The 13,718-nt window shown below is 42.8% G+C and overlaps 1 protein-coding gene across 2 annotated transcripts in view; it reads left to right on the top strand.

Annotated features, from left to right (window-relative positions):
• grm1a (glutamate receptor, metabotropic 1a) overlaps positions 1 to 12,926 on the top strand; it is a 38,172-nt gene extending 25,246 nt beyond the window's left edge. Inside the window, exons 5-9 of one of the 2 annotated variants that reach the window (XM_074615720.1) lie at positions 1,796 to 2,042; positions 2,651 to 2,816; positions 5,126 to 5,252; positions 7,358 to 8,291; positions 10,542 to 12,926. In XM_074615720.1, the coding sequence (XP_074471821.1) occupies positions 1,796 to 2,042; positions 2,651 to 2,816; positions 5,126 to 5,252; positions 7,358 to 8,291; positions 10,542 to 11,346 (2,279 nt within the window). In that variant the 3' untranslated portion in view covers positions 11,347 to 12,926. The remainder of the gene's footprint in view (positions 1 to 1,795; positions 2,043 to 2,650; positions 2,817 to 5,125; positions 5,253 to 7,357; positions 8,292 to 10,541) is intronic. The other variant, XM_074615721.1, reaches the window with a different exon arrangement.
• The last annotated feature ends 792 nt before the right edge of the window (positions 12,927 to 13,718 follow it).

Raw genomic sequence — 13,718 nt, 5'->3', positions numbered from 1 at the left:
ATAAATAGGAGCATTGTCCTCACAGGGAGTTGAATTTGACCAGAGTACAAAACTCATGAATAATAACACAAACTGTGTATTTTCTTCTCTGTTTTCCTTCCTGAATATCCTCTCCCTTTGCTCCCAAAAGGTGATCATGGTAAATTGTGTTCTCGGCTTGTTAATAGCATTTAAATCACAATCCAAAATCACTCACAACAAAACTAATAAAAGTGATTCAATGAACAATGCAATCAAATTGACATTAAAAATAAATTGCTCAGCATGCTTTTAATCAACTGATAAATAAAATCAATTAGTGGTTTGTAATGACTGTTACTATCTCAGAGCAGTACAGTCATATAGTTGCTTTTCTACCTCCTCTGTATCACATTTTCATATACCTCTTTTATTCCAAAGACCTTCAAGGTGGTAAGTGAATTTTTCTTGCCACTATTAAGGTGATGATTTTATCAGAATTTGCACCTGCACTCTGTAAGCAGGATGAGTTTGACTGATGCTTTCCTTGACACAATACTCTCTGTAATGTTTTAAAACTGCAGTTTCGTAAAATGTGAGATGTCTTGTGCTGATAGTCTCAGGCTCTCGGCCGGAGCGAGGATTGCTTTAGTCAAACTCTGATGTGGAGCACTGGGCTTGTTTATGAGGAATAACAAGGAAACGGCCTTACACTTTGAAAAACTGCACAAAGGAATGGCTCACCCAGCACACTCTGTTCACCCAAAAGGCTGAAACACCTGAAAAAGATGTCGCTGTATTGAAACAGATCACACCCTCTGCTGTATGTGCATGTTGGTGTATATGATGTAGACAATATATTTAAATGCACTGTCTAATGGCACGGTCACACATGCGCGAATGCAGGCGAGTGACCATCGCCTGCTGAGGAGATATAATCGTCTGAAAGTACACCAAAGTCGAACTGCACTTCGAATGCAAAGATGCAAATTTGCTTCTCAGCCGAATGCAAATGTTTTTTCGTCCACTCGCTCGCATAGAATGGAAGCGAACGGGAGGCAAATGTTAATTTCGCGCATGGGTGACCTTGCAAAAAGGGGCAAAGAAAATGTAAATATAGTGTTAAACTTTGAAGAAATTTCTTCATACAAGGATGCAAAAAAATTTAACATTTCCTACTTTTATTTGCCATCCTCCCAAAACATTGAAGTTTGACTGTGAGACAGCACCTTTAAAGGGCTGACGGTGAAGTGCAACTTGGCGTTTGCAGACTATGGTTGCGCTCCACATCTGTTTCCTATTGAGCTTTTGGACATCGTGTTGTGATTTCCTTGTATGCTGATATATTTTGCTGCAAAAAAAAGGTTCTGCTTTGCAATAAATTCTCCATGTCTGGTTCTAATTTAATTATGCATTGTGGAAAACACAATGTTCCTACAGTGTGACTGCAGTCTGAATGCAGCACAAAACACCAGACAAACAAGAAAGTAGGGCTGCCCCCTCTTAGTCGATTCGTTTTGGTCTTAGTTGACTAAGATTTCTTTAGACGATTTGTCGTTTTTTATGCTTTTTTCATGCTGAATGACTTATTTTCAAGACACTTATGGGCACATCTCTGGTAAACACAAGATTTAAAGTTGTGATTTTGTGTGATTCTTTGTGGAGAAACTCAGTTTTACAGATCTGTCGATTAAATCAAATAATCAATTAGTCCAGAAAATTGTATTAGAGAATTTTCTTTGGTCGAGGACAACCCTACGAGAAAGTTTTCTTCAACTGTAAAAATTGCAGAAATTCTTCCATCCTTTTAATGTTCTCTTCTTTTCCCCTCTAACAGGAAATGAGAGTCTGCATGAAAACTATGTTCAGGATAGTAAAATGGGATTTGTCATCAATGCCATCTATGCCATGGCTCACGGCCTCCATGATATGCACAAGGAGTTGTGCCCAGGGAAGCCGGGGCTCTGTGAGGCCATGGACCCCATCGACGGCAGCAAGCTGCTGGACTACCTGCTGAAGACGTCCTTCAGAGGCGTCTCAGGAGAGGAGATTTATTTTGATCAAAACGGAGACACCCCAGGAAGGTAAGAGGACGAGGAGGTGGTAAGGATATAGAAAAAGGCAGGAAATAGACATTTCATATCCTCAGCGTGGTAGTAATCTGTGAATTTCTCCCGTATAACACTCTCCTACTCATTAGCACGCGTGCACATGCACACGAGTGTGCACCAATCTTGAGCACAGAAGGATGTAATTAGTTTGGACTGGAACAGATTCAGTGGATTGTCCGCTGCGGCAGCCACTTTCATCTCTCTTCAGTCCGACAGACAGCATTTGACAGTCAGAAATCACAGGCGTGTCATTACTCCGTCAACTAGAGGTCAGGTGGAGCACATCCTGGTTCAATATAAAGATAGAAAGGCCACGCTGTGCACACAGGCATGAGCTCTTGATATTACACTAACAGGGTTGTAAAGCCGTTTAAGTGACTTTGGATAAAAGGTTTGCTAAGCTGCGGAATCGTTATCATTAAATTACCTGTCTCCGTCTCCCCTCCCTCTATGTCTCCCTCTTTCTCTGTTTGTAATCTTGAACTCTCCTCCTTTCTACTTTGCCCCCCTTTTTTGTCCCGTTGCCACTTAAACTTGTTCTTGCTCATCATGGTTCTCCGTCCCTCCCTCTGTATATCCAGGTATGACATCATGAATCTACAGGGTGTGAGTGATGGCTATGACTACCTAAACGTGGGCTCCTGGCACGAGGGCATCTTAAGCATCGACGACTACAAGCTGTGGCTGAACAGCAGTGACATGGTCCGCTCAGTCTGCAGTGAGCCCTGCTCCAAAGGACAGATCAAGGTGGGCATTCAAATCCCCCAGCGTTTAATGAACTTCACCAGTGTTAACTTAGTCTGAAGTCTGAAAAATCAATAGTTGTTAACAGTGGGTAATTTGCTTTGTGACTCTGGAGGTCCAGAACTATCTAGAAGTGTTAATTCAACACTGTGCCAGTGTATATATACGTTAAGTGAATACCAGCAGAGTTAATTTAACATCGATCCTGCTCTAACTAGCTAATTCTCATTGCAACAAGGAGATGAGTTTGGCCAGGCAGACACACATAATGAGTTTTCACGGTAAAGTGCTTTATCAATTCCAAGAACGCCAACACAAGATGGATACTCGAAGAATGCTCTTTCCAATTTGTCCAAGAGTAAAAAGTCTCATAAGAAGACTAATGCTGCTTTCCATGCAACTCGGAGGTCTTCAACTTCTGACCTCCGAGCACAAAAACCATGGCTGACCGTGACAAACTGATGTTTCTTTGGCAAGTACACACACAATGGAACTCTCAGTAGAGCAGCCTGCACATTTTTCTGGCATTTTTAACGTTTTAAAGAATAACTTTTGTGCAGAGAATAGGGCTGTCAAAGTTAACGCAATAATAACTCATTAACGAAAATGAATTTTAACGCCACTAATTTCTTTAACGCATTATCGCAATTGATATGGAGGTTGTAGCAGGCTCAGTTTTAAAGCTAGAATGATACTGTCATCATATGAAACTAGAAAACCCAAGGAATCATCAACCATTGGTACCAACCATGTCATACTAGCTTTTCGTGAAGGAGGTTAAATAACGCTCCAAATGCTGATGTTTAGCAAGCAATGTCGACCAATAACTGAGGTGTTAAAACAATAATTATACATTTTAGGGGTCGTTATGTGCTGGACTGTTTCTTGGCCGGGAACTTTGTTTTTTCTATGGATTAAACATATGAGATATAAAGTGTTAATCTATCTTTAGAGGTGCTGGTAGCTGTTTTCCCCCTGTTTCCAGTCTTTATGCTAAGCTTAGATAGCCGGCTGCTGGTGGTGGCTTCAGTGTCATCAGTCTTCTCATATAACCCTTGACAAGAAAGTTCCAAAAATTTTGAACATGTCCTTTTAAGAAATCATCAAAGTTATTACAAATAATGCTGAGATGGACATGTATATCTGTGCAAAATTTCATGGCAATCCATCCAGTAGTTGTCGAGACATGTCACTCTGAACCAAAACTGTCTGGTGGTGATAGAGGAAAAGTCAAGGGTCATTAGGATACATCATGTTGGAACCATACATGTACTGTATGAACAAAATGTGATGGCAGTCCATCCAAAAGTTGTTCATGTTCAGATATTTCTGTAAGCGGAAGACCGGCTGACCAAACCATCATCGCTATCCCTAGGTCCACACCGCTAGCACGGCTAAAAATAAGCACAATCAGATAAGGCGGAAATGGTATTTCCCCTGTGCTCTCTAATGACTTTTTTTTTGTACTGATAACTGTGTCACTGCTTGGACGTGATGCACCATTCTATGAATGTCGACGCTTCCCATTTGTTCTCTTTACTAATCATCCAAAGCATCCTCAACCGGTAGTAAACTTTGGGGGATGTTACTGTGTCCTACATTTCGGCATCCTGCTTCATCAATTAAATAATATATAAAATGCTTCAAGAAGGAGGAAATCATTTACAGGCATGTTTTCTCAGTCTAATTATACATGATTGAAAAAGGTTCTGAGGGGAAAAAAGACAAAATCTTTGTGCTTTTCACGATTACTAATGAGATTTAAAGTCTTATCGGTCTAAATGATGCCACACACAAAGTTTGTATAAGTGAACAAATCACCCTATCTGGCTGAGGGGAAAAACTAGTTCACGATAGTAAATATTAAAAACTGGTATTGAGCCCAGTTTGAAGAAATGCCCTGATTTGCTTCATCTTGAGCCGATTGTTTTCAGTCTAGCTATACTCTAAGTGGCCTGAGGGAGGGTGCATCCTCTCTTCTGGCTGCTCACGCTCCCCCCCCCCCCTATCTGCTTTGTTTCCTGCCCCACTTATCACCCTGCTTTACATATCACAGTGCTGGTAACAGCTTCTCCGGGAGCAGAATGTAAAAGCTGCTGGCCTTGTTTTATAAACAGTATGTCTGGGGCTCAAGAAAAGAAAAAAAAGAATGCACCAACATATCCCTGTCTTTGATATCCCCTTGATGCCGACTACCTGTTTAGGTTGCTTGGGGCGTGATGTGCTTCTTGTCCCGGTTTGATAAGTGTTGTGACTGCTTACTAAGATGTCTGTGACCCCTCGTCGTTGATGTCTGACCTCTCTGCGTGCAGGTGATTAGGAAGGGCGAGGTGAGCTGCTGTTGGATCTGCACCACATGCAAAGACAATGAGATCGTCCAGGATGAGTTTACCTGTAAGGCGTGTGAGCTGGGATGGTGGCCCGATAATGACCTGGAAGGTAGGGGAGACACTCTGAGCCAATCTACTTTTGATTTTATAAACAATGTTCATTGATACTCTATATTTCCTATCCCTTAAAGAGGACCTATTATGCTTTTTTTCTTTCCTTTAGTGTGTTATATAGTTGTTTGTGCATGTAAAAGGTCTGCAAAGTTACAAAGCCCAAAGTCCATGCCAAAGGGAGATACTCTCCCCCACAGAAACCCTGCTCCTGAACTGCCTGAAACACCTTGCTTGAAATCCCGCCTTTTCTTCCGTAATGTGGCGATGTCACCAAGTCACACATTTGCATAATACTTGCCTAGCGGCTAGTTTGGCACGGCTTCAAACAAAGCTAGTTAGAGCGGCGCTGGAGGGGAGTCTGAAGAGTTTGGTTCGGCTGACCAATCACAACAGTGACCAATCAGCTGACCAATCAGAGCAGACTGGGCTTTTCGGGGGAGTGTTCAAACAGAGTGTTTCAGACAGAGGGTGAAAAAAGTTCATGAAGAGAAAAATAAAATGTTTTTTGTACATGAAAGCATGTAAACATGTTCTAGTAGAAACCCAAACTACAAGTGTGCACTTGAAAATAAGCATAATAGGTCCTCTTTAACCACCCCTCACTCATTATTTCAGCCATTTATTTTCATGTATTTGCACCCTAGCTAAGCCTTTTGAAGCGAAGCCTGCTTCCTTATCAAGTCATGTATATCTTATAAGACCTATCTCACTGAAACAGCACAAACCCTTTCTCTAAAACGATTTTGCACACTCAAATATCATCCCCCCTTAAGGCTGTCCACACTTCACACCCTGACACCTCCTTCCGCCGATGCTCTTCATCATCCAGGTCCAATGACCCTGCTCTCTTAGCAGTCTCAACCTCCACGCTGCTCCTTCCCTCCTCCCCGCTCTTTGCCTTGTTGAGACCCAGTGGTTGTTTTGACAGCGATTTATAGAGTTGAGAAGAGCTCTCAGTTCCCAGGTGTAAAATCCTATTACTGCCATGAGAGGCTTGGGGATACATTTCAGCAGGCTGTCGAGGAAGAAATTCTCCCTTCACCCTCATTACACGTCCCTATCTGGAGAATACTAATAGAGAGAGTTGGTATCCTATTCATAGAGTGAGGTTGTACTGTCCATATGTTCACTCATTTCCTCATTTAGGGCAGGATTTAAAAAAAATATATATATATTTTTTATTTCATTATGGTGCTGGCTTCTCTTCAAAGTCAACGTGAATTTACCCAGAGAGACCATGTACAGCACAAGAGTGAGCTTTGTTTTTGAATTATTCAAAGGTTTTCCCAGCTTAGATATGGCAGCACAGGTTTTAGAGGAATAAGGGATTTGAGGATTGTGTACGAACTGATACAGATAAGAGCATTTCATCTTTGCCATCCTTGTCCGGCTGCTGCCTTGGCAAACTAAGCTGGGTGGGTGGTCAAAAAAACACAAAAAAAAACAGCAACAGTTCGCTACTGTGCGCTTCAGACACTTTCCCCTCAAGTGTTCCTCAGTGTGCTTTTGCAGAAGTGCTCTTAAATTTCCACATTTTGTGTCGAAAATATCCAAGCTTCCTGAGGCTACATATTTAAAAATGTCAGATTTCTCATGATTTGACATATTGGGAGTTAGCATCGCAGACCAGAAATGGGTTTTCTCTCTGCATAGCCTTGCTTGTGATGGCAGTGACTGTAATGCTATTAGCAGCAGCATGTAATTTATGGAGTGTTAAGCTGGGGAAGTCTAGGGATGTCAGTTTTCTCCCATTAAGCTCCATAAACTTCCTCTGGGTGTTTGATGGCAACTAGCGCATCATGACAGAGTTGACACACATACCTACGTGTCTGCACACACACACACATTTGGCATAAAATGAGAGATAAATCTGACAGAACTGGAGCTTTGACACATGCAAATTAGTTTCCGAGCAATTTTAGGCCATCCTGGAAGCGTCTGATCTGTGCTAAACATCTGACTTCCCGTGTGTCTCCAAATCTGTGTTGCTGTCCTCTCGCTCATTGGTTCTTTTCACCTGTTTTAATGTAGCTTTCATTCACAAAAAATACTACTAGAGTACCAACAAAAGATTAACCCCACATCTCTGCTCTTTCCCAGGCTGCCAGCCCCTGCCTCTGAAGTATCTTGACTGGGCGGATGTGGAATCCATGGTGGCCGTGGCTTTCTCCTGCATGGGCATCCTGATCACCTCCTTTGTCACCTTTGTGTTCATCCAGTACCGTGACACACCTGTGGTTAAGTCCTCGAGCAGAGAACTCTGTTACATCATCTTGGCCGGCATCTTCATGGGCTACATCTGTCCGTTCACCTTAATCGCCCATCCCACAGTGACCTCCTGCTACTTGCAGCGGCTCTTGGTGGGCCTTTCATCCGCCATGTGCTACTCAGCCCTGGTGACCAAAACCAATCGCATCGCCCGCATCCTGGCAGGCAGCAAGAAGAAGATCTGCACCAAGAAGCCCCGTTTCATGAGCGCCTGGGCCCAGGTGGTCATCGCCTTCATGCTGATCAGCTTACAGCTAACTCTGGAGATCACGCTCATTATCCTGGAGCCTCCCATGCCCGTCAAGTCGTACCCGAGCATAAGTGAGGTTTACCTCATCTGTAATACTAGCAACGTGGGCATGGTGGCGCCACTGGGCTACAACGGCCTTTTAATCATGAGCTGCACCTACTACGCCTTCAAGACGCGTAACGTCCCGGCCAATTTTAACGAGGCAAAATATATTGCCTTCACGATGTACACTACCTGCATCATCTGGTTGGCCTTTGTGCCAATCTATTTTGGCTCAAACTACAAGATCATAACCACGTCCTTCTCCGTCAGCCTGAGTGTAACCGTGGCGCTGGGGTGCATGTTCACGCCTAAGATGTACATTATCATCGCCAAACCAGAGAGGAACGTCAGAAGCGCCTTCACCACGTCTGATGTGGTGCGAATGCATGTTGGGGACGGGAAGTCGGCTCAGTGCGGGACCAACAGCTTCCTCAATATCTTCCGCCGGAAGAAGCCTGTGACTGGCAACGCCAAGTGAGTGACCTTTTACGTCGTCATCTTGCTTGACAAAATTATGAGATGCCTAAACACTCAAATGGTGCAGCGAGTCGTCCAAAGATGTTTTTTTTGGCATTTCTCTGAATAAATCATCAAAAGTAACATGCAGGTGCTTATTGTATGCAAGAATATTTGAGTGTTTATGCTTGATGTTAATGGTCCAATTTTAACTTTCCAGCAACCCAATGTATTTCAAACTAAACACATTGATTTAGAAAGATTAAGCAGTGATTTATATGGCACATCCCCCTCCCTCTGAGGGGCGGGAAATATTATCGATGAAATTAAGCTACATTTAACAGAAAACTCAAGGCGGGACATTTTGCTATCATTGATTTAAAGCTAACAGGCCATGCTAATGTGTCAGTAATTATAAAGTGCTTCAAGGATGACGCATTTTTGTAAGCCAACCATGAAGTTAGCATCACCCTGGGTTCCCTCGACAAAAATATTTTTGGATTGGGTTTTGAGTTATTGGAGAAAATAAACTCTGCGGCAAACACACGTTCACGATACTTACAGTACACAGTTTGTTCAGCAAGATAATCTTCACAAATGAACACCACTTTTATGATTTTTGAAGTGTAAATGCAATCACTAGAAGTAAAAAGCTAACGTTAGGCTATAAACGAACTACACCACGGTCGCATGAACGCGAGTCGATGAGGCTGTAACGGCGGGCGAGTCGACGTGATGACATTTAGTAGTCTCATTTATCCACTTGTTAGCAACCGCCTTTTTTAAAGACACAAAAAGACTTAAAAATCCACAAGTGCGGAATTTATTGATGTATTTTATGTCGTCGAACAAAACTTGTGTTAACCACAGACCTTATTTAAAGCATCTAACTAAAGACCCATTCAAAAAATCCCTTGACTTCCAGACGAGGGAACCGGAAGTGCTTAAATGGTAACTCATTTCCAGGTTCTAGGACTCATTCCTGTTTATTACAGTATAGATTTCACACATCTAAACAGGACAAAAGACTTGCATATAACTTTTTTGAGATCCACAGCAGTGACACACGGACAGGTGTCTAAAGTAAGGAGTGGGGCAGAGTATGAGAGTGATCCCACTATGTTTACGTGTTGTCTCTCACCCTTGCTATGCAGCCTTTCTAATCTTCTAATCTAACCCTTTAACCTTACAAACTGAGCAGCATATACTGTCCACAAAGTGTCGAGGCTGGCACATGTTTTGGCACGGTGGTCATTCAACTCCTTTCCTGGAGCGCTGCACTGTCAAACTGTTGTGTTAGATACAACCGGGGGAGAAATTTACCAGCCAGATGATCATAAATTCATAAAGAAAATCAGTGAGTTTGTCCCAAAGTCTTAAAGCTGAAATCCACCATTTTCAGTGTCACACATTGTTGTGATGATGATCATGTTGGGAACCTATTTTAGCTTTTGCAGTGAATTAAGCTTGATTTTGACGAGTGACATAAAGAAAAATGTGTAGCAAGTAACTATTCATAATTTGTTTGGCTCTCAGCTTGAGTTTGTTGAGTCATTTTGTATTCAGCAGCAACTTTATTCAGTCTATCTGGCTTGTTAAAGTGTCTGATGAATTAAAGGAATCACTTGCCTCTATGATCCTGTCACTCCTGAGCCGGCAATGGCAAAAATGTTTTTGACACTGCAGCCCTCCAAGAAGGAGATATGCCACCCTGCTGCTTTTGGTTTATCCTGAATTAACCTCACGTTTAACTTTTCTCAGCATGAACGCCCCTCCCCTCCCCCCACCTCTCCAACTAATCACATTAGAGCCAGTCCCTAGCTCATTCTGCACTAAACTCTGTGTCGTCTTCAGGGCCAGTTCAGACACCAACTGAAATACTGATCCTGAATGCATGCGTCCCATTTCAACTATAAAAGTAAATAGTTAAGAGGGGAGGAAATGAGCTGGGTGGCTCCTAACTCTGTCAGCTTAATGTCTGAAGCAATCTGAAGATCATAATGCTGTCTGCAGCACATTATGACTCACTATGTTTGTGAAGTGCCACAGTTGATGAATGTAATGCTCCTCAGAGCTGATGAGTGAACCCCTTAGCAAAGCTGTTAATGTCCAAGTCAGTCGTGTGGTTAAAAAAGTATTTTAACATGCATCAGAAATGTTGAAATGCTGCTGCTCAGTTGTGTTACGTTGCTGCTGTGTTAAAGTTTTTCTGCAACAACCCTCCCGGTTTCTTGTGTTAGTAACTTTGGGTCTTTATCTCGTTCATAGTTCTAATGGCAAGTCTGTGTCATGGTCTGAATCAGGTGCAAGACACCCTCCGAGGGGAGGGAATGTGTGGCACAGACTGTCTGTGCATGTGAGGAAACAGGAAGCCGGCTTGAATCAGACGGCGGTCATCAGGCCCCTAACTAACACCCCCGACCCCCACAGTTGTGAGCCCTCCACCTGCGACCTTGGCACAGAACCCCAACTCCCGCAAGAACCGCGTGGCGCTAAGCCTCTGTACAACCTGGCGGAGGAGGACGACGAGGGCGACTCGCAGCGCCCCCTCTGGGCTCCCGCTTGCTCTGGACAAGCGCTGGAGTCTAATTTAGATAAGCCGGCTTCTTACTTGCCCTCTCACTTGAAGGGCTGCACCGCAGAGCGCTCGCATGGGGCTGTGGTGGACACACACAGCTCCTACGTCCCCGCACTGAACGACCACGCCGCCAGGCAGGCGATCCCTACCATCAACGAGCCTTTGAGCTTGAGCCCCTCTCTGCTTCCTTTGGCCCCGCAAATGGGGGTGTTCGAAGAAGAAGAGGGGTCCGAGGACGAGGAATTGGACCTCTTACACAGCTACATTTATGACCCCGAGGGGGAGGACGGGTATGGCGAGGATTTAACTCCGAACAAGCCAATCCTGGAGGATACCCTGGCTCTGTCGCCCCCCTCCCCCTTCAGAGACTCCGTGTGCTCGGGGGAGTCCATCAGCGACTCCCCCATCATGGGGTCGATGCTCGGTAGCCCTCCGAGCTCCGTCTACTCCTCAAACACCTTCCAAGACTTTGCACACAGCTCCTCAACACTGTGAGAGCAAAAAAACAGGCGCTGACACAGTTGCTGTTCACACAACAGGCATGCATTTCCACACACACATATATACAGATGCACACTGTACAACATCATTTTATTATCATTTCAAGTTTTATCTTTTGCTTGCTTGTATTCTGCTTTTATAAGGGGTTAATCCAAAATTATATAAGTAGGAAAAAACACCAGGAATCATCCGTGAGTGTTTACATTTCTGAAGGGCTGTCAGCGCACAAAAGCCTTTCTGCAAAAATGTAAAACTGGGAAGAGTGCCAAAAACTAGTCAGCTCTCATGCCAAATTGTGATGAATTAAGCAACACTGAGGATCATAATAGCTGTGGCTCTCATAATGGTGGTGCAATTAAACGGTCTACGAGAAACAAACGGAAAGACAAACACATTTCTATGTGTATATATACTGTATGTGTGTGTGTGCACTGTAAGATACAACCAGAGTCTAAGCACTGCAGTAGCTGATGTGCATTATTTCATGCCAGTTTTGATTAGCTCTGCTCCTCTCTGCTGCACACGCACAGGTCTGTTCACGCGTGCAGCCCGCTGCATCAGAAAACTATTTTTGTTTTTAATTAATTAATTTCACCTCAGCTTTCTCGCATCTGACCTCATCGCAATTTAAATATTACAAAGAGATTAATTAACAAGAAACGTGCAGTAAGCTGGTTGAGTATTACTTTTATGTGTTGCGAGATGTGCACAAAAATATGAACTGAGATTCTGCTGAAGACTTGCGCTGTGTGATATATGGATATAATGTGCCAATCAAAGTTGTTATCAGCCTACATCCCTGCTTTCAGTTGTGACGACGTAGCTCGATGCAGGTTAGCGTGATCGTAGACGATGGCGATGTTGTTTAACCGGTTTTACACTCGATCACAAACCCTGACAACGAGTTTTACAAGCATGGATGGATTTCGCTTTCCATGCCGTCTGTTGATATTTCTCATGTTTTCTGAGTTTGCTGTGTCATTGTAATGAAAAACACAGTACTTGTACAAGTTCTCAAAGTTTGTAATACTGTTTTAAGCCATCTCTTGTTTTTCACACAGGTGGTATGTTTGTAATACTGATAAATGTTTCTATATTTAGAATGTCAACAGAGAAAAAAAGAGTTTATACATTTTGAAACTGTCCTCAGATACTTGTCAAAGAGCAGTGTGTTTGGTTTTTGGGTAACTTTTAAGCTAACTTGAGTCGACTGTATCCTCTTGAAAATATTCAGTTGTAACCAATGATTAGTTGCTTCTTGTAATGAGATTATACATGTTTCAATTCTTTGCTTAAATCTTGCATTATAAACTTAAGTAGTTTACTTGAGGTTAAGTTTCTTAGTTCTTTATCTATAAGAATGCAAATTATTTCAGAGTACAAGACTATACAGTACATAGTGCAATTGTATTGTATTTCCAAATGTTTTTAGTCTATTATAGTGTAAGTTGTTAAATGATTTTAACCAATGTAAAATATACAAGGGTGCCACCTGTTTAACACTGTCGAATCTAGAGTGAAATAGGCCTTTATGTTTTGGGCAAGCTGAACAATGCTGTAAAATAAAAACTATTTATATTAAGAAGACTGATTACTGCCTACAATAGCCTTGCCGAGATCAATATCAGTTTAAATCAATGTTTCCCACATAGAGTTCGGGGGGCAATCAGGGGTCCTTAAGAGGTTTTCAAGGCATCTCAAGCAAAATCATAAAGTTAAAAGTCCCCTTCTACTCAAAAATGTTTTGCAAATGTTTTGCTGACGGTTTCTTCACTTTTTACATTCTTCAGCTGAAGGGGGAAAGTTTTTCTGAGCTCATCTTAAAGGAACAGTATGGAACATTTCGGGGATCTATTATCAGAAATGGAATATAATATTCATAACTATGTTTTCATTAGTGTATAATCACCTGAAATTAAGAATCGTTGTGTTTTTGTTGGCTTAGAATGAGCCTTTCATATCTACATAGTTACCTGAAGGCCATCTAGTTCTCTGACACACTTGTGAAACTGCGGTAACGTGAGCCGCAGAGTGCAAAACCGTGGTACCGCAAGCCGCCGTCTGACTTCCGTTGCTCCCAAAGTAGTGTTATTATGATAAGGATGACCTCTGAGCGAGGTGAACGGCGTCACCACGGTTTTGCACTCAGCGGGTCACGTTACCGCAGTCTTGGAAAGGGAGGAGTGGGCGGAGAGTTACTCAGTTGGTTGCAATCTGCAACCACACCACTAGATGCCGCCAAATCCTACACACTGTACCTTTAAAGAGGACATATTATGCTTATTTTCAGGTTCATACATTGTATTTTAGGTTCATACCGGCTGTGCTGCAGCACCTCTTTTTACCCTCTGTCTGAAACGCTCTGT

This window comes from Sebastes fasciatus, chromosome 18, assembly GCF_043250625.1.
Source record: "Sebastes fasciatus isolate fSebFas1 chromosome 18, fSebFas1.pri, whole genome shotgun sequence".
Taxonomy (NCBI): domain Eukaryota; kingdom Metazoa; phylum Chordata; class Actinopteri; order Perciformes; family Sebastidae; genus Sebastes; species Sebastes fasciatus.
This window is presented reverse-complemented; position numbering and strand designations above follow the sequence as displayed.